The sequence below is a fragment of the Primulina tabacum genome, chromosome 5 (genome assembly GCF_025594145.1).
Source record: "Primulina tabacum isolate GXHZ01 chromosome 5, ASM2559414v2, whole genome shotgun sequence".
Lineage (NCBI taxonomy): Eukaryota > Viridiplantae > Streptophyta > Magnoliopsida > Lamiales > Gesneriaceae > Primulina > Primulina tabacum.
In genome coordinates, this window is record NC_134554.1 from 1386287 (window position 1) to 1411552 (window position 25266).

Here is a 25266-nt window from a genome sequence, read left to right on the forward strand (position 1 = left end):
TGCCATTCATTTTGTATTATTGGAATTCCACATTCATGGCATATCAAGAAACCTAGACGAGGGCAAGTTTGGAGAATTAGACACCAATCAAGGATTTTTTTAAGACAAAAAATGGGCCTTTTATGCCCTTGTCGTCGCATGTTTCTTTATCCAAGTTAGCAAACAATATTTGATTTTTGAAACTGGAAGGAGATGGATTTGGTCGTGATTTACAGTTTTTCTGTTATGCGAGGTTCATTAAAATATTTGGATGCCATTTTATCACTTGGTTTTAATCTATTTTATTTTATTTTAAAAAAAAATCGGCGATGGATTAAAGTATTGATTGAAATTCACAAACCGAGTTATTTTATATAACAACCCAATAATTTTCATATAATTATTACACCAAAAAAAGTTAATCCTTTTAATCGACTTTTGACTGTACTAAATAAATTAATTTCGAGTTTAGTTTCAACTACATGTCTAATTGAAAATGTCTCTTCTATTAAGATAATATTTTTTTGAATTTCAATGAATCAATATCAGATTTTGGAAAATTAAAATAATGATTATTTTTGTTTGGGTTGTCCCAAACAAGAATTTCCTGAAAATGATTTTCTGTAAAACAATTATTCTGATTTTTCATTAGCCAAAGGATCTAAATGATACAAATTGCCGTTGGTCTCACAACAAGCAGCATCGCCGCCTATGTTGTATAAGCGTGTCTCGAGCACTCTTTCTTGGAAACTCGTCTCTGTTGGATTCCCATGCATGTATTTCCATATATCATCGAGTACAATCAAATAGGTTCTATCCTTGAGAAAACTGTAAATTGGATTGCCTCCAGATTTTGAGGTGGTTAAAGCTTGACTTCATCAGCAAGATGATTAATGATGTTTCGCATAAGATGTTCTAAATTGAAGTTCCCTCAAACAGTAACCCACAAATGGCTATCGAAATTGGCATTCACAGATGGATCATGATAGATCTTTTTAACAAGGGTTGTTTTACCATGCCTAACACAGAAATGACCTTAAGCCCATCATCACTTTGCATAAGCCAGTCTGCAAGCTGTTTCTTTGGCTTTTCAATGCCCAAGACATCTGTTTCTTCCAAGAAAAGCGCATCACCTCGAGTGTCATACATTTGATTGCTTGATCCTTCATCCATGAAAGCATACATGTCTTCGTATTTCTGGCCATTCTTGGAAACATTTTCTACTCTCAACTTGATTTTTTGGAATTCAGAAGCAACTTGATGTCGGGCTCTCAAATTTTTCACTGAGGACACATCTGTTTGATGTACTGCTTGAATCCATTCGATCACGATGTGGAAGGGCAACTCTGAGAATGTATTTTTCAAGAAGATCTTCAGTGTCGTAAGTGATTTCGCATACTTTCCTAACCCATTATTTGAATTACGAATGCCCTCATCTCTCCTATTCATCTCGAAAGTACTCGGCATGGTTCCCGAACCCTCCAAGAAATTCTCGCTCATGTTGGAGCAACAAAGAAAGTTGATTGAAGAGAAACGTTACTGAACTTTCTGCCATTTCTGTTTGTTCAAGATGGAACGATCCTCGTTGATGCCAAATCTCGGTCCCAAAAAATTTGATTCAATATTTCTAAGATTATGATACGATTTATTTGGCATTTCATTTAAATTGAATTATTGAATAATAACAAATTTCATACCACAAACTATTTTAACAATAAAATGAGTTCTATTGATCATAATTTATCTTATTCCCAATCAAAAAAATTTATTTTATTTTACCAACCAAAAGACATTAAATTTTTTAAGAGTATGTCTCTTGTGAGACGGTACCAACCAAAAGATATTAAATTTTTTAAGAATATGTCTCTTGTGAGACGGTCTCACGAATCTTTATTTGTGAGATGAGTCAACTCTACCGATATTCACAACAAAAAATTAATATTTTTAGCATAAAAAGTAATAATTTTTCATGGATTACCCAAATAAGATATCCGTATCACAAAATACGACCAGTGATATCATCTCATACAAGTTTTTGTCATTTTTTTTAAAATGAAAAATAAGTACTAAAAAGTAGATAATAATTAAAATAAGACATCATATTTTAGTGACTTGCTTGTTATAGAAATTAATATGAATAATAATTCTCTGGTAAACTTTAAATAGTGGAGGAAATATAACAGCAAAAGAACCGAGACTTAACCGGATGATCAAATTCAGCACTTTGTTGACATGAATGCTACAGATCTGGTGCTTGCTAATCTGGATATGGAACAGCAGAAAGAATTACTATTACTGAATACTTAAAATATGTAAATGGAACACATCATGCATTTTTGTTATCAAATTCGAAAAATATTATCTGATAATGAAATATTTAATTAGAAGAAATAACAGCAGCTTTTTAAACGCAATCGTGCAACACGCATTTCGAAAAGAATTTAATAGTGATCAAATATTTCGATTCACGAGGGCTATCCGACAAACGATATATTAACTAATATAAATTATATATATATATCAAACTGTTTGATTCAATTAGACGACACAATAATATTATAATTTTTGAAAAATAAAGTAACTCGCGGATTGCTGTTAGTGTAACATCTAACAAAAAAATATTAGCTTAATATTCCCATTGTTGGACTATTTTTTAATGCATGGACCTTGCATAAAATGACATGCAAATCTACTTGGCTAGAGGGATTCTCCCATTGCACAAGTTCTTTAATTCCCTTCTCCATCTCTTTGGTCTCTTTAAAAACACCATTCACGCAGAAAGACAAAGCACTCAAACTCAACATGACTTCCTGCTTGATTTTTTCCACATCTTTATCCACTCCCATATTCTTAATTTCATCCAAATGTTGAAGAAAAGAATTTGTACTTTTCTTCATCTCATTATCATCGAATCTTGACCATTGGATCGCACACGCCATCGACGATTTTCCCAACTCGAGATCGAGGCAGCTCTTCATCTTGTCGTATTCATTTTCTAGTTTCGTTAGAGATTTTACCAAAGTAACCTCCTCAAGAACCTTTATTCTAGAGCAAATTGCATGTTTCAAAACCTTGAAATCGGCTTCTAACTTCGCGCCTACCTCTTTCAAGATTTTGTTTTCGATTTTTCTTGACTCTTGTTTTATAACTTCAATCGCGTAGCTCTCGAAAAGCAAGAAATCCGCCATTTTTGACAAGGACCCTTTTAACTTTTTGTAGCAATCACTGTGAAAAGGCAAGAACCAAAAATTGGGTTCCACTTCAGCTTCTTCGATGAACTTTCCGAGCTCATTTACGTGAATTTTCAGCCTCTTTTCCATTTCTTCAGTAGTAGATTTGTTCGTGGACGTAAGACTTATCGATCCCACAGATTCTTGCAACATTTGGAGATTCTCCGAAAGCTGGACTTTAGCAAGAACAGCAGCTCTTGTAGGCTGCAAAATCATATCCACCATTATAGAACAAGATAAACCGATGAAAGTTTCCACGATTCTGGCTATGGCGAATTCACTCGGGGACCCGAAATTATCCCTTCCCAATATCAGAACCGCCCCTATAACAGCAGAAATTGCACCTGCATGTCCGTACATTTTGCTGGTGCGCAGAAAACTGCAGAAAATGAACCATGGGATGAGAGAAATGAACCTTATCTTTCCATAGTCGAAAAGAAAACATCCCATTAGTCCATATACAGTCCCCAATACAGTCCCTTGATATTTAACATTTGAAACTCTAAATGTTGCTTCTCTTGCAGCTGCATAGCTTATAGCCACTATTAGCCCCGCCCAGTATCCTTCGTCTCTGTTATAAATCAAGCCAAACAGAACCGCGAGCCCTAAAGAAAACGAGCATCTCAAAGCTTGCATTAGTCTCCTTTTTCTAATTATAATGAGATTCTTACCCTTCATCTTTGTGAAGAAACTTCCTTTCTTTTTCTCTGATTCAGTTAATCCTTGTTTGGATGGAACATCTGGTGAAATGGGCTGCGCTGGTTTGAAATGAATAAGTTTTAAGCAGAATATAAAGAACAACGAGGGTAAATCTTTGATTGTGAATGGGACACCACTGGTTTGAAGTGCTTCAAGGAGGTTTGAATCCGTGACCATGTCAGACTGGGGTAGAGTGGTTTTTTCGACAGCTATGTTCTTAACTTGATTCAAGAATTCCTCCTCCATTAAAGCTACATCATTCTTGAGTTCAGAGCCTAACATCTTGACAGGAAATTCAGTGCAATTTGTTAAAGACATTTCCATTCCCTTCAAGGCTGTTTCAAGATTTCTCAGATTTTCGCCTGAATTTTTTTGGAAGGGTTTAAATAACATGGTTGGCTCCCATTTCATGCTATCCTGTTCAGAATAATTCCAAAGCAACTTGTTAATTTCCAGAACTTCTCACTCATCACTGACGTGATGTATCGTGAAATATATAACTATTTTTAGGCTTACTTGCTTTAACTCGATGTTTCGGAGAAGTTTGCTTGCATTGATATTCAAGAACTTGGCTTGAGAGATCAATCCGTTTTGAAATGTGCCGTCTTCGGAAGAGAACGCCTTCACAAGAAGTTTCAACCTTTCGGAAGCATTTCCCAAATAGAGTTTGAAATTCTCTCTCACCTGAGATCCAGAAAATTGTTCACCGATATATATCAATTCTCATGAATATAGTTTATCATTGAAAATGACAATTATATATGCATGGACACACTGATATGCTTCATGCAAGGTGCAATGCAATAACACGTCGGTGTACGGTGTACCATGATTTATTCTCCACTACTTGCATTTAATTACCTCGAAAAAGGCCAGACCAGGGACAGGAAACAGCAAGGCCAACACGCAAGCCACCACCCCAATGGCGGTGCTCGCCGCCACACGGACAGGATGCATAATAACCTCCGTCTCCGTACCCTTAATACAAGCAATAACATACACAATAACAATCTGCCCAAGTGCTATACGCTTCGATATCAAGTGAGTGCTCTCCGGCAGCGCCACCACGAAAGCACTTATAGACACCACGGCAGCCGTGGTTCCTGTATTCAGCTTCGTCGGACCTATCAGAGAAAGGCTGAGGACCGCCGGACAAACCCCTAACACGGTGCCGTAAAACACCAGCCAGCAGCTGCGTAAGGTGTCGCCTAATTTGGCATCAGTGACTATAATAACCACCGTCGCGTATGAAAATGCGGGAAATGCCACTTGTTGGATAACTGATTCCGGACCGTAAAGGGTGACACCTCCCACAATCGAACATGCAAAGGCGGTGCGGAAGGCCGACGCCAGGCAGCGCCGCCACATTGCTGCAGCACAACCAGATGAAATCTGTGACGTCGCCATTCGTGAATTTCCCTTTTCAAGGTTAACTGTTAGAGCTTGATGCATTTTCAAAGAGGTGAGGAGGGTTTTTGTAGAGGAAAGAGATTAAGCCCACGAGTCAATTTCTGATCTTCCAAGTGACCCAAGAGTCAATTCCGGAGGCGACAATTTGTGGTAACATTAAATAATGCGATGAGTTCGTTAAAGCTTCATGAATTTTTTAAATTTATCAAATATTAAGTAGAAAAGCGCATAAAATGATCTTTTTGGTCGCATATCAGTGCCGCAGTCGGGTTATTTCTCTTGCATGCAGTTGAATGAGTGGATCATTCATTTGTACGTTCTTGTGTGTGTATTTGTGTGAGTGACATACACACAGCAACACGCACAGTACGTGTATGTATATATGTACGTACACATCATCATCCACCCACACGTACAATATATATGATAGCTGCCATTGAAGAAAGTTATGAGGATATCCAGAGAATTGGGAGCAGCTGTTCTTCTCTGACCTTTAATTGTTCAAGGTGATCATCTTTGCATGCACACAAAACAAACCATATACGGCTCCTGCAAGTATTTCGTAATTTAAAATATAAAAATAATATATATTTGATGGGCTAAAATTTGATAATAAATGTCTTTTAGCTAAAAGTATGTTTCAAATCTTGCGGCTTCCATGTTTAATTTTTTATTTTATTTTTTTAAGTATCTTTACTATTTCTGAATTTTAGTCCATTAATTTTTAAATTTTTAATCTTACTACATTATCTTTTTATATTTAATTATTTTGGTTCATTTTTTTGAGAGACGATCAATTTTCGTCGAAAAAAACTACTAGGAAGTGAAATCTAATGTGAATAAATTTTTTTGGGATTTTGATTTATTTCATATGTATTTCCATTAGTCAGCTTTATTTCTCCGAATCGTTATTAATCGTGTTACTAAATTATGTCACGTGTATTAAATCCAACTCCATCAAGTGGTAGTAATGGACACAAGGAGAATAATTACCCACAACTTTAATTTTTGTTTTTGTTCTAAGGAGAAGCTAAGTTACGCTTGTATCCAATTTCAAAGTCCTTTATCCTTATGGGAAAAAGAATTAGTATTTTACACTTAAAAGCTACGAACATATATTTATTTTTATATATTATATAATATGATAATTACATAAATAATTTTTATAAAATTTCAATAAAATTATTAGTATCACTCGATTAACCTTAAAAATTGATATTTGACTGGACTCAAAATCACTGGCTCAATTATCATATTATATAGTATATTAAATTAGGTAAAAATAAATAAATCATGCAAGCATTGTCGACGCATAAACAAATAAAAAATATGAACTCAAGCAATAACTTTGAAATTATAAAATTCATTATGATAAGATTAATTTTATCATTACAATCTAATATATAAATTTAATTACTCTTATTAAAACCATATCAAACATTAAATATAATATATTACATCTTATTTATCATTAACTTATCATTATATTATATATCACATGTTTATCCTATCATGTGTACCAAACTATGTCCAAAAGTGTACCACAACAGATAATATTACAATCAAGAAACCTGGGGAAAGTCATCTAAAGGGTGCAAAAAATAAAATATTTATGAATGAAGCTTGTTGATCTCATCTCAGTTTCTTCACTATCTATACATAAATCCCAAATGATTTTTTCAAGAGTTCACACACCCCACTTTTACTCATGCGGGATAAATGGCGAGCCGCTCACTTCTGTGGTACTGTAAAACGAGTCTTCTCCGCCCCCGTAATAGTTATCTTCTTTCTCATCATCCCATCTAACGACTTCTCTTATATACTTGAAAGCTTCATCCACTGTAGGTCGGTCTCTCGCCCTTGACTGCCAAACAAAGAGCTTTCGTCCAGTGAGGGCCGCGTAGAGATCCTTGAATTTCATTGCTATGTAGAAGTAAGCTTGGTGCGCTAGCGACTGGTTGTTGTTGTGGGGCCGAACCGGACTAAAATCGGTGAACCATTCACAGGAGCCAATGGGAGCCCGGGTGATTTTTTCCTCGAAAAGATCGTACTTGTTCAAGACCAGGACAAATGGGGTGTCCTTGAAACATGGATGTCTGACTGTTGTCTCAAAGAGGTCCCGACTTTGAATCATCTTGTTTTGAAGGACGCCGTTTTTGCTACCAACAATGTATGGAGAAACACACAGTTGATCGTAATCACTCAGGGCCACACAGAAAACGACCACGCTAACGTCTTCGAACATTTCGACCCACTTGCATCCTTCATTCATCCCCTTGGCGTTTACTCTAATAAGTTGATACCTGATTATCAGAATATTAAAGTTAACGTTTTTCTCATGTCGATGATGATTTTCAAAGCGGACGGTTGCAACAGGAGACAGCATTTACGTGATTCAGCACAATACCAAAATGCCTAGAACTTATTTAAAACTAGCTATCACACGATCCCTGTAAATGATTTACACAATCTTTACTATAACTAAGTCTAAATAAATCATACTAAACATATATCACGATGTTAATAATATCGATATCTCCTCATAAACAATTTTTTTACTTAATAATCTAAGAATAATATTACTTACTTTGTCTGAGGCGGGGGCACGGCATCAAGATTTTCAGTGTAGGTTTCCGACATTGGGCTACGATCATCCAGTGTGAACTCCAGAAAGGCCAAACCATTCCCTTGAGTCACCCCTTCAGCATACAGTATATCACGGTCTGAAGGATCATACTCATTGCTCGATATTTCAACAGCCTGTCGGGGAAAACAAAAGTTCGAGTCAAAAGAAAAATGCAACTGGTTTAATAAAAATTGTGCAACTAGACCCAAAACAAAATATAATACCCTGCTTAAGAAGTACTCAGCCACGTCAGGTAAAAAGTGAAGTTCGTTCTTTCTCCTGTACGTTTCCTGTATGGCAGAATATCGCCACACTTCTTCAACAAGTGGAGCATACTCACGCGTTGCAGCAGGAAAGAATGCATCTAAATCTCCCGTAGCTATGATATCCAGGAGCCAATCAGAGAAATGTTTCAATCTCGGATTGAGGGAATATATGCATTGATTTGGTTCAATGGATTCCGAGTCTTCCCCTGTAGGATGGATATTCACTCAATTACCGTAAGAAAGTTTGAGGTATTCTAGAATTTTCATTTGTCATAGGACAAATGTACATCCAAAATTTAAAAGTAACTAAAGTTGTTGTGATACTAGAACAAAAAATAAAGTCAATTTATTCTCGAACCTTAAAAACACCGATCTCACAACTTTTATGACAACCAACGAACAGAAGAAATATATCTAACATTTCAGTCGCCAGACATTAAAACAAGCAGACTCAACCTTATTTTCCAAAAATTCACTATTACAATTTCTCCCATACAATTATTATTTTAAATTTAATTTCCATAACTCCCGACAACAATTATATTATTAGATTATATCAACCCGTTATAATATATTTTCAAATTTCATGACCCCGCACAATATCATAAAATTATTTAACCAAATACAGTGGCAAATATTTCTTTCAAAAAACAAAATACCAAACACACATCACATCATCAGTTGTCCGAGTAATTAGGTGTGTTAGAGAGCACTAAATTGATTGAAGGGGTAGATGCTTTCCGGGTGTGGAGAGGGGATTCTTCTGGTTTTTTTTCGGTCAAATCATTCTTCGAGTCTTTTTTTCCTCATACTCGTTTTCCAGTTTTTCCTCTATTCAATCAAATTTGGAAGGTTCCGGTTCCAAAAAAAATTCAGATATTTTCATGGACAGCGACTCAGGGTAAGCTACCGACCTCGGAGATGATGCAAAAAAAGTGGCCCTCAATTGCTATTTGCCCAAATTGGTGTGTGTTGTGTAGAAATGAAGCAGAAACTCAGGATCATATGCTCATCCATTGTCCATTCACGACCGGATTGTGGGCTACAGCTTTGGATTCTATGGATTTAGGACAGCTAACTGGCAAGAGGGGAAGAATTTTTTGGCAAGTCGTGGTTCATTGCATATGCTGGATAGTATTGCTGGAAAGAAATAGAAGAATTTTTTATGACAAGGAAGAAACTAGAGAACTTTGTTGGGAAAAATCAAGATCACAGTAGCTATGTGGATCGGCACTCATGACGACTTCAAGAATGTCTCGATATTAGATATATTGCGAGATCGGGCTTTTGTGTATCATTAAAACAACCTTCGTCCTATGTACTTCATGATGTAGTGGACCACTAGTCCACTATGTAATTTGTTCTTATCATATCATTAATAAAATAACGTTTCTTATAAAAAAAAAAAGCACCAATAAAACTGAACATAGCTCAACTTTTTCCAGGTTCTGATTTGCCCAACCTGGAAAGATCGGAACATGTTATGCAAATATCATTAGAAACTACTGAATCAGTAAACAACAGCTTATGATTAAAGAGTTTCCTATAAATCTAAAAAAAAATTGTGAACAAGTACAAGAAAGATAAATGAAAGAAAATGACAAGGAAACAGGAAAATAAGATAATTTAGCATAGTTATTCTTTTATTACCTGATTCATCAGAACCTTGCCTTTTGGATTTTGATACAGCTTCCTCCTCGAATCGTTCTCGACCATCAAGCAGAATGCTAAGATACTTATACATGTTGCTCTGGATCATAAGCTTGATATCCTGCAGTTCTTCATATGTAAACTTGCTTCCATACAAAAATTTGGCCTGTTTCGTGAGAAAAAAAAATGAGTAGTCAATTAGATATAACATAAAAAGCTATGACAAGACAATCACTGTACATCTGAGAAAACATTAGTATCTAAACTCAGCCAACCGTGGTCAACTGAACCCATCAAAGGGATTGCATTTTTTAAGATTGTTTGACTTGAGCTGATATCACATAGAAAATGATGAGTTTTTAACAAACACGATTAAAATGGCCCACGAAACATTAACTGAGAATCTTAAAAGCCCTCAACCAAATCACCGCTTGATGCCGAGGAAACAAATAGCCAAGTCAAAATATTTAAGTCCTCCCATCCAACAACACAAATACCAATCATTCTGTTATTACATAATTTTAAATGTATGGTGATAACCGAGAAAATGGCATTTAGCGCTATCATGAAAACCAAAAACGCTATCATGAAAACCAAAAAAACATGTAAACCCCTATACAAAATCAATAAATTAAAACCTCGTGTTTTGAAAATCAGGTGTAAAACTCCTTATAAATGCAACGAAAATACCTGATTTAAAAACATGGTTTTACAAGACAACTAATTTATACCTGATTTCGTTTTATTTTTATTTATTATTTTTTTTATTGAGCAAGAGGAAGAGAAAGATTCTTGATGGAAAGAATGGAAAAGTAGTCAGAAGATAGGAGAGAAGCAAGTCACTTACTCCAATAAATTATCTCAATATCCCTGATCAAAACTTTAAAGGTCAACACCAAATAAACTCAAACAAAAGCATCTCAGCTAAGTCTTGAAGAAACAAAGAGAAAAGTTGAAAAAGGTGCACGTGAAAACTTCAAGGACGTAATACTTTAATTCTTGTAAAACAATGAAATGCTGTAAAGAATAAAAAATTTCTTCACTAAGTTACCCACAACATGCAAATTCTTTCAATGATGTAACAGTGAAAACTTACAAGAGTAAATTATTTCAGGTGAAATTTTAACCAAATTAGGTGACGCAAGTTCCTAGCAACAATGTCACTTTTGACCACTTCATCATGGTTACCTGCTTGAAAATAGTACTGGTCCCAGAGCCTTGGAGTCCAAGCAGCAGAAGCTTCTGGATCTTTTTCTGCTCTAGATAATTTGGTACGGTAGTATCATTGCTAGGCTCATCCTTATGTCCATGAGGCTGACCTTGTGGTACAGGTAAAGAGAACAAGGAGCAGACAAATCTGGTTGATGCCTGGAAGAATTGAGAGTTGGTGAAACGATTCACTGGACATGCAACAGTATTTGGAACGTAATTTCATCAATATTCCTGAAACTTACCTTTTCCCATATATTTCCTCTAATATTATTTTGTCCTTCCTCCTCGTAACGGCCATCATCATATACCCAAAAATGCGTATCACGAGGACATTGCACATTTGCCAACTGTATCAAATACAAAACAACAAACAAAAACTACTTTCACAAAAGTGAAACCAAGATTCAGCAAAAAGCATTGGTAACATAAGTTGAACCATAAAGTTGAAGGCCCACAGGATTGAATCATTTGAAACATCATGCGAAAAGCAAATGGCTTAAAGCCAAAAACATCACTTTCTCCCATTCCTAAGTCCTTAAAATTGCCTTTTTGATATTATTACTCTTCTAGCCCTAATTCGGCAAGCCGATCATAGCATTTAAATGCTACAAAGTGAATAAAAGGATTTATTCATAATCATGGTGTCTCATAAACTCTTACATTGTATCCACAAAAGTATGATTATGATCAAAGCTTTACAAAAGTGCTATAACACAGCATGAGATCATTAACTTCTTTTTTTCCTATTGTTTCCATGGTATTGATATAATAAAGATTTATGTAAAGTTATTACGAGTTGTGAGGTGTGACCTTTAAGTAATTGATATTTATGTGATTCGTGTAACTAACCTAACAATGAAAACAAAACACGAACTCTCCTAAATCACGTCATTTTTCTACAAATGTATAAAAAGATTCTCACATTAACATCTGGCTCTAAAAAGACGAACCTTTAGTATTCTCAGCTCAAGTTTTGTTATTTCTCGACCATTGATGTATACCTCAGTATTCCCATTGCTTGCATGAGGACTAAGTTTTCCTGTAAAATTCAAGTTTGAACTAATAATTATCTCTGGCTTTTCTCCGTCCTGTCAAAATGGAATCCAAAAACCATATGAGCATTTTCAGTTCCCAAGACAAGATTTCCAGTAATAATGAACAATGAAAAAGGTATCACCTTTCCCCAAAGACCTGATTCCTTATCATACCAATAGCGGCCTGGCTTCAACTTCCTAGGAGGCAAAGGGCATCCGAAAAGTTCGGCCATCTCTTCTGGTTTCAGAGGGGACCCATTAACAATCAACTGCTCTGGTCGAAGTTGGTTCGCCGAACACTCTTTTTCGCCTTTCATTATTTGTTTGACTTCCAATGGACTAAGTAAACGTGACAAAAGCCTAGAATGTTTGCCCAGTTTAGACCTCTTCGACTCGTCAATCGGCTCACTGATGCAAGTAACACATTTGCGCCCCTCTGGCATCGAACCCATCGCTCGAAGCACACAATTGCTGCAATATTTTGCATCACAAACAAGACATGATTCCTTGGTCTCCCACTTTCCTTTTCCACACCTATAACACATTCTCGTTTTCTTTCTCCTCTTCTTTTCTTTGGTGACACCAACATATTCGGGAAACAGTTGTTTCTCTGTATCCACGACTCTCCTGTCAGATCTGTCACCTGTATTAAAGGTGACCACTGTGGCTCTCCTCCCGTCATTGGAAGAGTCTTTTGGAACATTACTTTGGCGACTGTGCACTGAACCGGGAGAAGCTGAAGGGGATGGTGAAGAAAAATCAGCATTTTGCAAAACAGACACCTCGGATTCCGAACTTCCAGACATCCTGGGACTGTGATTAGAATGATTTGCAACGCTCACGATACGTGACATGGGCAAAAGGATTGGTTCTACAACAGGGGTCATATCGCGGGTCACTAATCTTCTAGACTGGGAAAGTGGTTCAGCAATTGGAATTGCATCTGCATTCATATCAAGGGGTTCGGCTCGGGGAATTTCATACGAAACTGGAGGGCCATCATACTCTAACGCTATTGAATAATCCAGCTTATCCTCATCGAGAATGGGCGCCCCTGCAGGAATCATTTTCCTCACCATATCCCTCCAATCCTCAGACCCATTTTTATCCATGATTCCTCACACCAATCTGCCCCCTTTTTCTATCAAGCAACGGCCCCGGTTATTCACAATACGATAAGTTTCAATGTCCTAAAAATTCAATAAATACACTTTAGAAACAAGTGAAATGCAAGATCTATTAAACTGAGAAGCAAAACAAATGGAGAGTTACAGTTTTGTCAAATCAGAAAATACAAACTTATTAAGTAATTTGCACAATCAGAAGGAATCTTTTCCTTTACAGAACCAATAAAAAAATACCTGCAATATAGTCCATTCTGCAAAGCATTCATAAATTGAAAATTCGAAATCAAAATCTAAAAACCAAAAAAAAAAAAAACGGCCCTAGCGAACCACTTTTCCACTAAAAAGCTATTTCAACAACTCATAGAGATCAAGCATCCGTGAATTTTCAGATCAAAGTTGTCAACTTGAAAACAAAAGCTTCAAGATTGTGAAAGTTGAAAATTCGGGGTCATACATTCGACAAACTTCCAACTTGTAAATCAGCTAAATTGCATCTCAATTCATCCAAATTTTCAACTTTCATCAAATTACAAATCCAAAAATGAGAATCCAGAACTCTCATGAAAAAAGAGGGAAAAAATATAACTTCACAAAAAAGAACAAACTTTACGCACGAAAGAGCGATTGGAATGAAAAATGAAGAGCCTTTCAAGCACACATGTACGTATTAAAAAGACAGGCAAAGAAGGTGAACGGATCAACTGAGAAGAAAAGGGTAAATTACTAGTAATGAAAGCTGCTTTCTTGGGCTTTAAAGCTCTGAAAAATCAAAAGGGGTAAAGTACAACTATAAAAGAATTTACCCTTTTCAAGAAGATAGCATGAACAAAGATTATTGCATAAAACATAGATTAAAATTTTCATTCTTTTTACAGAGGGACAAGAAGAGCTGTATAAGTAAAATTGAAGAATAGAAACCGGAGAGATGATTTGCTGAATACAAAGAGGAGAGATATTGGGGTCCACGTGAGTGCACGTTTTTGACCGTGTAATAATGTCCGGGTATGATAATGATGACGGAGTGAAAACCTGTTACTGCCATATTCATTTGAAAAGTCCATTGTTGAACCTTTCAAAGAAACAAAATTATACATTTATTATTATTAAATTAAACAATTCGATAGCATGATCAAGAAACTGTTCGTAACTTCTAAAAAAACGTGGTTTTTATATTCTTCTTCGTAAATTTATAAAGAAAAAAACAAAAATAGTTTATAAGTTTGTTAGATGGTTATTTTTAAAATATAAAACAGTTTTTGAACATTTCAATTGAACCAAGTTTTATGGGAATTATTAGGATAGCTCGTGTACACATTTAAATTTTTATTTATGTTTCCCAAAATTTATGGTATAAATAAAAAAAACATGTGGATGACCACATAATAAATGTCAACTGAGATTTAGATTGGATGATACCAAACCAAGGAAACCTTGATGGTGAAGTTGCATTATTGAGGTGAGACCTACTAGTACCATGCACCCACACCACCCCCCCCCCCCCCCCCCCCCAAAAAAAAAAAATAAAAATTTCATTTTATTTGTGATACTGGCTTGGAAATTTATTGATCGTCAAAGTTTTTCTCTTTTTGGGTTTAGTTATCTTCTGACTGTTTTAATTTCAAATGGGTTGAGTGGATAAAGGGCCAGTTCATGTACTAATTTGGGGGACATATCTAACAAACAACGCAAAAATGGAAAATCAAGAAAAAAAAGCTACGTTGTTTTGTTTTTTTGGAGAAACACTATAACACATTATAAAAAAAATTAATTTTGTTTTTACGCAATTCATTTGTTTGAAATGGTTAGCTTTTAAGTGATGAAACCAAATTTACACAACAAAATGTCAAATGCAAAGTATTAGTACAAAATGACAATAATATAATACATATATTATGACGTGAAAACTTGTAGTCGTTATTTTTCGGTGTATACTGTATAAATATATGGACAAACACAATTTTCAAATCCCTAGAAGGTGTTGATAGGAGGAATCGAACTTTTACCTTTCGGTCAAACGCTCAAGTCCTACCAACACCTTCTCAAGATTTACAAGCTATTGTGTTAGGTTATAAGATTATATATAAATAAACATCTGAACTAACAGAATCATATTATTGTTCATCTACTTCAAATAATAAAGCTTGTAATAAACACCATGACTAAAGTGGACAACTACGTGCTTTCAAACAATGAAAAACAATAGTGTGATAATAACATTTTGTTTCCACTAGCAATTTTCTATTGAATATAACGTTTGACAGGCTATATTATTTAACACTCCGATTTATTAAGTTTGAAATTACCATGAGATTCTATCGCCTCGAACGAAAAAGAGCAATTTGTGTGTAAACAAAACAGGTTGCCCCGATGGTATCACATTTATACCATATCAAACGGTCGGTAAATGCGGTGATACATGCTCTTACAAAATTTTCTATTTCCTCTCCTACACCAATGCTTTGGGTGTCGGGTGATTTTCCGTTCTGACCTGACAAACTTGTAATTGATGACCTCTGATTTTTTATTAAAGAAAACAAGTTTTCTCGTAAAAAAAAAAAAACAAGTTCTAACTTGAAACGGTTTCTATATCCATCTTACACATAACTATTTCTAATTTGATTTAATTAATAATCTCATTATTTGTATTTCTATGAAAATTACTGATTTTATCATAAAATCAAATTATTATAACTTTTGACATGCATTTAGCTACTGCCACCCCCTAGTTAAACTAACTTGATTTTATCCACAAGATTACTCTTTTTATCCAACCTATTTAAGTTATATTTTGTTTTCATACATCTCAAATATATAATTTAATTTTTAAATTTATCCTTATCTTTTATACTCTTTTACTAATTTATTTATATTAAATTAATACCAATAATTATTTGTATAATTGTTTATTTTATTAAATTTTTCATTGAATAATGATAAAATAGACATTTATTTTTATATAAAATTTATCTTTTTAAAACATTTTTTTAATAACGATGGGGACGAAGGGAGTAATATTTTTTAACTGTTATTTTGTTCTAGTAACTGTAATCTTCTGACTTCGAAGATCTGATCCGAAGCAAAGAAGAAGATATGCAGACGTTGGGTGAATTCATACTTCCCCACTTCTTTAACTACCCTCCTTATTTCACGTAAATCTCTCTTCCAATTTTTTACCATTTTGTGATAGTAATTTTTTAATATCAATTTTTGTTGCTTAAAATTGGTATTTGTTTTGGGTTTTTTGTTGCTATGAAGTAAGCGTTATTTATGGATTTTTGGTATTAAGCTGTAAGAGCCTCGAGTTATTTCTTTATTTCAGGATTGTAAACGAAAGATTAGTGGTTGGATCAAATTTGTTGAGGAGTGGATGTGAGAAATTATGCAGTATCTAATTGCTGAAGGATACACACAAAGGAAAAGGTTATGAATCGGGGGGATATAGTGAAGAAACATTTAAATGGCGTGGGTTTCTTTTTCACCTCAAATTGGAATTTGCTGTGTTATTTGGGTGGAAATATTTTAGAAACAATGAGCAATTTATGTTGTTTTATTGAGCTCATTTATTCTAGACTCTAGAGGTCACCTTTTTTTTCTTGACATGGTCGCGCGGTACATCCTGTAGGTGCTCGAGTTATGGGGATTTTTTATGCTGCTTGTTTTGATTCATCGGCTTTTGTTACATCTTTCATTGAATTAATGATGTTTGTGTAAGCAATTCAAACATCTCAATTCTCAGTGAATCAATTTTTGTGATTTTTCTTTTTGGCAACAAGAGGTTGGGATCGAGCGCTTACATTGGAATAGATAAACCATGCCAACTCAGGCTACAAGAAGAATTAGTACTGGAATCAAGCCATACTTTTTTCCTTGTCATTTTCGTATAATATGAAAGGAGATCTCTACCTTCTACCTCAGTGAATTTCCTAGATTGATGAATAGGTTGGGCTGTGATTGTTGGTGTCAGTTGATGTTGGTTTGTATGATGTTTACTCCTTCTGTAACATTAGGATCGAGTACAGAGAATAGTCATGTTATGGTGGGGAGATCATGCATTTAAACACCATTTGATTTCCATAAGGAGAACGCCAGTGAACGTTGGCTTACATGGCACTGTGACTAGAGGTTTTTCTAGTCCTCGTGTGCATTGCATCTCAACGTTGACCTTATATCTTTGATTTTTTCCGTGTTGTCTTCAAATTTCGATATGATAGATGAAAAACTTATGTGAAATTTTATGCTTTCCATGGAAATTGGTCGCAGTGGTGCTAGATTTTCTTCAAAATTTATGGATCGTTGTTGTTCTGGAGCTGCAAGCATATTACTTCATTTATTCTGTTCCACAGGCTCTTTCAAAGAGAAACCTTTGTCCTTTTGACACAATAACTTTTCTTTGTTTTGTAGTTTGCAGCCGGTTAAAGAAACTAGGGAGAAGCAGATACAAGTCTGGAAGGAGCTGATACTTGATTTCTGCAGAACTCAAAAAATCTTTACCGTTGGACTGGAAGAAGATTTCCCGTTGTTCAGCAATCCTGGTATTGAAAGTAAGTCTTCCTGTTTAAGTTCCTCTTCCAAATAAATATATATCTCCATGTTGTTTTTATTTTAGTTGTTCCTCTTTCAAGAAATATATATCTCCATGTTTTTATTTAGTTGTTCCTCTTTCAAAGAATATATATCTCCATGTTGTTTTTATTTTAGTTGTTCCTCTCTTCTGATTCTTTTACATGTCTCTGTGGAATTAATTTAATGTACTTCGCTACCTACAGATAATCGACTCATTTTCGACCTGCTGAACGGTCCTTTACTAGCTAACATTGTACTGGACTCATGCCTGTAAATTGTGGTTCTTGCTTTCTACTTTCTATTATTGTTTTGGAAATTGATTGTGATTGTTTTTGAGCGAGATGGATATCAGACTTGCTCAAAATTTGAACTGCCAGCATCCGCCCAAAAACTAATACTGGCTTGGGTTTCCTCTTGTTGGATAGTCACAACTGTACCCTACAAAGTAGAGCAATGTGAATGTGATCTGTGTGGTAGAGTAGGTGAGAGAGTAGGTGAGAGTTTGTTTGAACAGAAGAGCATTCAGATGCTTATAGGATAGCATTGCGTATATAATAGTGCTACAACACGGGAGTGACCTATGAAAGAAAAATATGAAAATTAAAAAGGTGTGATTAATAGCTTAATACCTCATTGCAAGTCCTGTCTAACATTAAAAATCGGGATATTTGACACTTTGCAAATTGCTACTTCTCGCCAAATAGAAGATGTCCTGATTGGATTGCTATATCATTGTCTTTACTCTTTATGAGGAAAAACCTTGTAAATTGGGTTCCTTAATGGATATTACGTGACCTGTTATTTTTGTATTTCAGTTATAATTATTATTGCAAAAAGTTTGTGATTTTGATTGTTGATCGTTTAATGTTCGGATTCTGATACTACAGGATCTTTAAGTCATGAAGCTAGGGAGGCATTTCTATCCGCCTTAGTTTCCGAAGGTGTGTGCATGTTGTACGGAACTGTTAAGTTGATATAATCTTTATAAAAAGGTTGATCACTTATAATTTTTAATTAAAATCAACAGGACGTGCAGAATGGTTAGATAAAAGTCACAGAAAATGTTTGATCCTTTGGCATCGGATCCAAGATTGGGCTGACTTGATATTGCGCTTCGTGAGTATCAATCTAAATTTGCATTGAAGTCCTGATTTCCTCGAATCTTTGCTCTATGTAGGATGTCTCTTGTGTTTTACAGGTGAAGGATAATGGATTTGAGGACAGCGTCATGACGGTTGAGGAAATACGTTCAGGGGTCGAGTCTCGAGGGACAGGTACATATTCTTAGCTCTTGAATCTGGGATACACAATTTGTGTACGAGGAATACCTTTTTTCCCTTTTATCTGTTTTCTACGTGATTTCTGCAACCGGACAAATTCTCAGTCTTGTCCGTCTGTGGAAACCAGAGCTTCATGGAATGGACCGCACAATTCTAATGCGAGCCTTGAAGCAGCTAGAGCATAAGGGGAAGCTTGCCATCTTCAAAGGAACGTCAGCAGACGATGAGGGTGTTAAATTTTCGTTGTAAATTTACCGCCTTCCCTCGAAGACAAGCTCCAGATGGCCAGTTCTTTTCAACAGACTTGTGTCCGAGAGTTCCCAAGATTTGTATTTACAGAATAATTGCGACAATGTCATGGTCCAAGTTCATCAAAACTTAAGCTATTCCAAAGGTTGTCTTGCCTAGAGATGTCGTGTATCCATGGGTTAGCTGGAATTGGCGATGTCTTGTCATGTGAGTTTTAGTTGCTGCCAAGGCAAAGAAACGTGCATAATTATTACTGTGTCATTGAATACACACATATATAAATGTCTTTAAATATATATATATATATATATATATATAAATGATATGTTATATAGCTAGCCCTATCTTTTACAGTTTAATTGAGATCCACTATTAGATTCATGAATTCAATCTATCTTAGCATGTCACACCTCCTGAGAAAGCAGAAATTTATCGAGCGAAGTTTAACCATTGAGCTTCCATTGTTCTAGAACAGTACCCTTATACGGAGGCGAATACTTGTGCAATCGTTATGCCGTCGTGCAATGTAAAGGGGCTTTATGGTTGAGAAATGAAATAATCAGAAACACCTGCTAAAACCCTATGCAGGATCATGACTGTTGTATCCATTCGAACGCTTATCGCTCTTGCTGGATCCATCCGATCGCCTGTTAATTACATCAAGTACTCATCCTAAAATAAATAAAAAAAACCATTCATCCCAAAGCAGAGATTTTGAAACGATACTAGAACAGAATGCAAGTAAATCCCAAATCATACCGCTAAGGTATGTAGTTATCATCCATCGAAGATGAACGCTACCATTATCACTCAAGTCAATCGAGGACTTAGTACTGTAGTCCAATATTTTAATTCTGAAAACCACCAAGTTCTAATCATATTCATAGCAGTCGAGCACTACAGGTATTTCACCATGCCACGACCCTCCACGCTGAGTTTGGTAGCCTGTAGCTGCTTCCGTTTTGGTGCTTTCAGTTGTTGTAGCTTCTTGTTCATCTGCCAGCATTAAAAAATTGGAGCATGTAACTAACTACTTGTGATCAAAAAACGAAAAAGTTAGGATGAGAAAGAGCACAGCCATAGTATCATAGGTTAGGAGTAAGGACCACGGCCATTAAATATTATAAACTTGGTCGGATGAGCAGATACGTAGATTTTATGTTGAGTCAAAATCAAACTTTGATATTTTCATAGAAAAGCCACATACAGCCACCAAAGAAGGTACCACGCTGCTAAAAATGAAAGAAGGATGAAATAGCTTAACAGCATACCATTACAGAAATGCAACCAAACCCAACAAAGATTTGGCAATTTTTTTGTTTGGACAAACAGTACACTATGACAATGGTAATCCAAATGTATATACTTCCTAACTCCAGGATGCTAAACGTGAATTTTCTGTACAAGACTGTCTCAAAAGGAAAGAGAGTAGCTAACCTTCACCCGACGCTGATCTTGAACCATTTGTTTAGCTCGTGCTCGAACTTCGTCTGGATCCACCTTGGATTGAGGACGCACCACAAAATCCATTGACATTGCTTCAGGCCTCGAGGCATGTTGCCTAGAGGATGACTGACCAGATTTTTCCCCCCCTTCAAATTATGAGAAACACTGAAGCTTATGTGTGTACTCTAAAAAATGGAACCACCAGATAAAAGAAACAATCAGGTTCAGACTGCGACTTACTGTGAAAATTCGGCTAAATCAAGGTCATCGTCTTTGGATGCCATGGCTCCTGCTTTACTCATCACCCTGCAGAGATTTAAAATAGCCATTCTTTTAATATGCATCTATTGAGACATTTGCCATACAAACTTTCTGTCGCCGAAAAGATTATCCATACTTCTTGACAGAGGGGCTCCTGAAAACCCGTTCATGCTCAAAGTTTTTCATATCCTCAAACCTTGTGCTTTTGTTGAATATTGGTCGGCTCTGCATGAATAACATTCAGAAAGTTGAATGGATTCAAGAAAACAATATTAAAAAATGATTTAAAATTATCACGAACATTTCAAATTGCTAGAATTATACTATCAAAAAAGGGGAAATTTATTGGTAACAAGAATTCCACATTTCCAGACCTAGAAATAGAATTAGAAAAGCTCCATATTCTCCTTTTTATCATAATACAACCAGTACTTCCACGTTGATACAATATACAATAACTACTATACTCAAGCAGGAGAAAGCAGAATGGAAGTATCAAATTCTTCAATTAAATGGGATGAAAGGTTATATTTTACCCATTTATCAACCAATTCTTTAGCGAGTTTTCTGTTGGATGTAGTCTCCTCGTCAGATTTGGAGAAAAACATGATGACCTGTCAAAATATGATATGGCCAATTTTCAACTTAACCCATAGCAATAGTAAAGAAAGTATTAAAACAAAAAACAATCTTCAGGTTATGCAAACTCACCTTTCCAAGGCCACTCCGCTTTAGTTGTTCTCTTCTATCATGCTGCTCTAAATCAATTGGCAACTGCAAAGCAAGGACACTATTAGTGTCCAAACGATTTTTTATTTTAACAAGAACACTTAGAAAATGTCGCAGTCCATACATCATGCAGGATCTTTAAAACTGCAGCACGGATGTTAGTATTTGGCAAGCTTCCATCTGGTAGTGGTTCAAGCCAATTCTTCAAAAGATTTAAAACTCCGTGATCGAGAAATTCTTGCTGAAGTTGTTTTCTAAACAAAAAGCCTCGGGAAAGAAGATTAGAACAATTCCAAATATACAAACGGAAATGTAGAAAACAAGAGGAACAAATGACTAACTTAGCAAGGACATCCATGAGAAGAGGAAGCTTCTTTAATTTATTTACAGCAGGCTTTCCCTGTCTGTTAAGGTCTGCATCTTCTTCTGCAACAATTTCAAGCTCAGCCATGATCTTCTCTACAAGTAGTGCAGTTTCTGCCGGGCTCTTTTCATTTTTCTTCTTTTTCTTTCCCATTGTGAAAAGCTCGTTGATTTCCTCGTCCTCTTCTCCCTCTTCTGCCTACAAAAATGATACAGTTCAAAGACCAGTTAACTCCCTAAAATAAGGATGATAAAACCTGGTGAAAGAACAAAATAAAAACGACGAATAATAGCTATGTCATTACAGTGTTGATATAGTTTTATGGCTGCTGAATCTGCATAAAACCTTTTGCATTGATTGAAAACTCATTGGAATATAAACAATCCGATCTAACTTAATTCTTAAACAGAGAAAAAACGAGAGGTGAAATTAATTATAAGAAACTATGTGAGAGAAACATGCATCAGAGTTTATTTCTGCATAAGTGCTCAAGTTCAATTACCATGACATTTGTCAACAGAAACCAAATCATAGAACAGAAAAAGGATAACGATCCTGCAGTGGATAATGTGTAAAGAGATCGGGTACATTCGAGATCATGAATGCAAGAGAACAAAATCAATTTGGACATATTCTCTATTTTTGTTTATACAGGCCAGTATAGTTTGTCATGGCAACTTTAATTCAAGGCAAATCATTACAAAAAAATATTTTGGCACTATCATAAACAAATAGCCTAAATTCTTTACTAACTTGGTGAATTTATTGGATAACCAAAAACAACCAAGTGATTGAGCACCCACGAATCTCGTTGACACATTATATAACTAGGTTGATGATTCAATAGTCTTATCCAAGTAAATACTATTGTGACTGCTAGTTACAAAATATAGAGGACCATGGTTATTTCATCTGTCTAGTTTCCACATAAGGCACGACCATTGATGTGGTTGCCATGCTCACATAACCCAAGTAAGATCCATTCTAACCTGGGGAGCACGACTAGGTGAATGTTCATTATCACTTCCATACCGGTCAGCAGGATCCACGCCACTGTCATCTATGAAGTTATCGTCATCCAGAGTCCTAGCACCTTCTTGATCATCCTATACCATTTTGAAACCACACAAATCATTAAAACCCTCAAAACTAATACATGGTGCATGTACATATAATTCAGCAGAAAACTTAAAAGTGTATATTGGCGTTATTGGAGCTAGGAACAAACTGAAGGGGAAAAAAACATGGAAGCAAAAGAAAATTTGATATTTCCAAAGCCTGGCTAGAGCATGGGCAAGCAAAAATGACTCCAATACCAATACCACTTAAAAGTAATTTGTATGAAGCAATTAGCGTTGCGATATCATGACAGACATATTTGACAACATTTGAAAAATGTGATAACTATAACTGGCTTTTCCTCTCCCCTTTGTGAAATCAGGACATTCTCAATTTAAATGCAAGCAATCAGACCATTTTCTTCCAGAAATGAGTTCACGACAATGGTCAGAAAGTCATAATTGTTGCTCTCAATATACTTGATTCGTATGCATCAGTTAAATAATTCAGTTATACGACGCCAAAACTTAATCAAGTAATTCAAAATTAAATTGCAGACAATTAATAAATTACTGATTTTTAAAAATAATTATCAAAGCAAACAAGAGCTCAGTTACACGTGGTAAAATTTAACGATATTCGTTACTACTAATGTTTCACCATATTTCCATTCACCTATCCACACATCAATGCAAATCATACCAAAAAATTCACTGAATTCCACATAATTCCAAACCCAGATTACACAAACCACCTAACACATGTAACAATAAAGCACGAGAAAAATACTCCACTCCACAAAACACACATTTTTAAATGACATTGAATAAAATGCAGAAGTCAAGTATCATGTAAATGAGCTAAACCTCCGAATCGCCACCAGCTATGGTAGCCCACATCTCCTTCATCTCAGGATCAGCCTCTCTATCTCTCATTCTCCCTCCTCCGCTCCTTGCCACCGTAAACTTCTTATCCCCTTTCTTGACCTTCTTTTTCTCAACAATTTTCCTCTTCACCCCTTTCTCCTTCTTCCTCTTTGCACCGTTCCAAATGATCATCTCTCACCATTCCAGCCACTTCCTGAATATCATCATCCCCACCATAACCCCCCTCATCGTCATTCAAACCAAAATCCCCTGGACCCAAATATTTCTCCGGTGAAGATTTTTTTATCAATCGCTTTCGTGGCTTCGATTTCGAGTCGCTGTACACTGGAGTTGGAAATCGCTGGTGTCTATCATCATAGCCCCACGCCCTGTCGTATTGCTGGGGCTCATCACGATCAGATTGGATATCCTCGTCGAAATCCATCAACGGCTCGCCATCTTCATCTCGGTAACTGAACTCAAAACACATGCATAAACAAAACTGATCCATTACAAAAAAAAAGTATAATTCACCGTAAAAACAGTAAACTTCCACACAGACACATACACATACGATACGAGATGAAGGTAAGGCAATCGACTTCTAGTTAAACCCCCCGATTCAAATAAAAACCCTTATTTTAAAAAAATTACACATAAAAAGGCAGGTGATAGATTGTTCAAGAACCCTAATTTTGAGATATTCTTGGTCGGGGAAGGGGACTTACGGATCGTTTCCATATGCCATGATCGATGGAGAAAAATACTCTCTCCTTTTACAGCGCAACTGCGTGAATGGGTATTATAGGCATATATGCGATATACAAGCGTTCGGTGATGTATATAATCAACCGCCTTGGTAAATGAATACCTGCGTTGTGCTTATGGCTGGGGAAATGTAAGGTGGTTCCTCGTATATATATATACAACGTAAAATGGAGGGAAATCAGAATTAGATCATGGCACAGACTTTTTCTTTTCCATCTTTCTTTTCTTTATTTGTTTTCTTTTAATATGAAACTCACATAAATAAACTATTGGACTGTCATAATATTCTATAAATCATACTATTCAGATAAATCTGACCGACTATGTGCAAGCTTAAGTATTGACTTAAAGAATCGAACTTCTTGTAATTTATGTATGAACTTTACTCTATTAATTCATCTATAAATATGTGTCGATCATAGCATATATATATATATATTCATCTATA

General features: G+C 35.6%; 4 protein-coding genes across 10 annotated transcripts; 1 reads left to right on the plus strand and 3 right to left on the minus strand.

The window, feature by feature from the left end:
- Positions 1–2600: 2600 nt before the first annotated feature.
- LOC142545092 (uncharacterized) lies at positions 2601–5360 on the minus strand. The gene is made up of 3 exons (XM_075652066.1): positions 4770–5360; positions 4425–4592; positions 2601–4325 (listed from the first exon to the last, which is right to left on the minus strand). The coding sequence occupies exons 1-3, from the start codon at positions 5358–5360 to the stop codon at positions 2601–2603; spliced, it is 2484 nt and encodes an 827-aa protein (XP_075508181.1).
- A 1398-nt stretch (positions 5361–6758) lies between these two features.
- Positions 6759–14200, minus strand: LOC142545287 (extra-large guanine nucleotide-binding protein 3-like). 5 transcript variants are annotated; one of them, XM_075652381.1, is made up of 9 exons: positions 14037–14200; positions 12250–13296; positions 12023–12160; positions 11315–11419; positions 11049–11228; positions 9861–10026; positions 8169–8416; positions 7906–8078; positions 6759–7621 (listed from the first exon to the last, which is right to left on the minus strand). In XM_075652381.1, exons 2-9 carry the CDS (start codon positions 13216–13218, stop codon positions 7021–7023), a joined length of 2580 nt encoding a protein of 859 aa, XP_075508496.1. In that variant the 5' UTR covers positions 13219–13296; positions 14037–14200; the 3' UTR covers positions 6759–7020. The 5 variants fall into 5 exon arrangements, with proteins under 5 accessions (XP_075508496.1, XP_075508497.1, XP_075508498.1 ...); XM_075652382.1 differs by having other exon boundaries at positions 13958–14200; XM_075652383.1 differs by having other exon boundaries at positions 13898–14200.
- Positions 14201–16233: 2033 nt separating this feature from the next.
- LOC142545289 (vacuolar protein sorting-associated protein 25-like) lies at positions 16234–19599 on the plus strand. Of its 3 annotated transcripts, none has more exons than XM_075652385.1 (6): positions 16234–16382; positions 17635–17774; positions 18684–18737; positions 18824–18912; positions 18995–19070; positions 19204–19599. In XM_075652385.1, exons 1-6 carry the CDS (start codon positions 16324–16326, stop codon positions 19323–19325), a joined length of 540 nt encoding a protein of 179 aa, XP_075508500.1. In that variant the 5' UTR covers positions 16234–16323; the 3' UTR covers positions 19326–19599. The 3 variants fall into 3 exon arrangements, with proteins under 3 accessions (XP_075508500.1, XP_075508501.1, XP_075508502.1); XM_075652386.1 differs by lacking the exon at positions 16234–16382 and adding an exon at positions 16424–16653; XM_075652387.1 differs by lacking the exon at positions 16234–16382 and adding an exon at positions 16676–16695.
- A 452-nt stretch (positions 19600–20051) lies between these two features.
- On the minus strand, positions 20052–24540 carry LOC142545290 (protein IWS1 homolog 1-like). Its single transcript, XM_075652388.1, is given in 11 exon segments — positions 20052–20321; positions 20763–20924; positions 21029–21077; positions 21169–21257; positions 21569–21646; positions 21744–21806; positions 21886–22015; positions 22103–22323; positions 23115–23231; positions 24051–24227; positions 24229–24540. Coding segments are annotated over 11 exon segments (1497 nt in total). The 3' UTR covers positions 20052–20222.
- Between the last annotated feature and the right edge of the window lie 726 nt (positions 24541–25266).

What these genes read in the sequence shown, in the direction of transcription:
- LOC142545092 (XM_075652066.1), bottom strand. Translation starts at nt 5,360, where the DNA reads ATGCATCAAGCTCTAACAGTTAACCTTGAAAAGGGAAATTCACGAATG. An exon ending in CTGGTCTGGCCTTTTTCGAG is followed by an intron (nt 4,593 to 4,769) that starts GTAATTAAATGC and finishes TCTGGATCTCAG; the next exon opens with GTGAGAGAGAATTTCAAACT. An exon ending in GAAACATCGAGTTAAAGCAA is followed by an intron (nt 4,326 to 4,424) that starts GTAAGCCTAAAA and finishes TATTCTGAACAG; the next exon opens with GATAGCATGAAATGGGAGCC.
- LOC142545287 (XM_075652381.1), bottom strand. Translation starts at nt 13,218, where the DNA reads ATGGATAAAAATGGGTCTGAGGATTGGAGGGATATGGTGAGGAAAATG. An exon ending in GCAAGGTTCTGATGAATCAG is followed by an intron (nt 8,417 to 9,860) that starts GTAATAAAAGAA and finishes TCCATCCTACAG; the next exon opens with GGGAAGACTCGGAATCCATT. An exon ending in CTGAGTACTTCTTAAGCAGG is followed by an intron (nt 8,079 to 8,168) that starts GTATTATATTTT and finishes TTTCCCCGACAG; the next exon opens with GCTGTTGAAATATCGAGCAA.
- LOC142545289 (XM_075652385.1), top strand. Translation starts at nt 16,324, where the DNA reads ATGCAGACGTTGGGTGAATTCATACTTCCCCACTTCTTTAACTACCCT. An exon ending in CTGACTTGATATTGCGCTTC is followed by an intron (nt 18,913 to 18,994) that starts GTGAGTATCAAT and finishes TGTGTTTTACAG; the next exon opens with GTGAAGGATAATGGATTTGA. An exon ending in GGTCGAGTCTCGAGGGACAG is followed by an intron (nt 19,071 to 19,203) that starts GTACATATTCTT and finishes TGTGGAAACCAG; the next exon opens with AGCTTCATGGAATGGACCGC.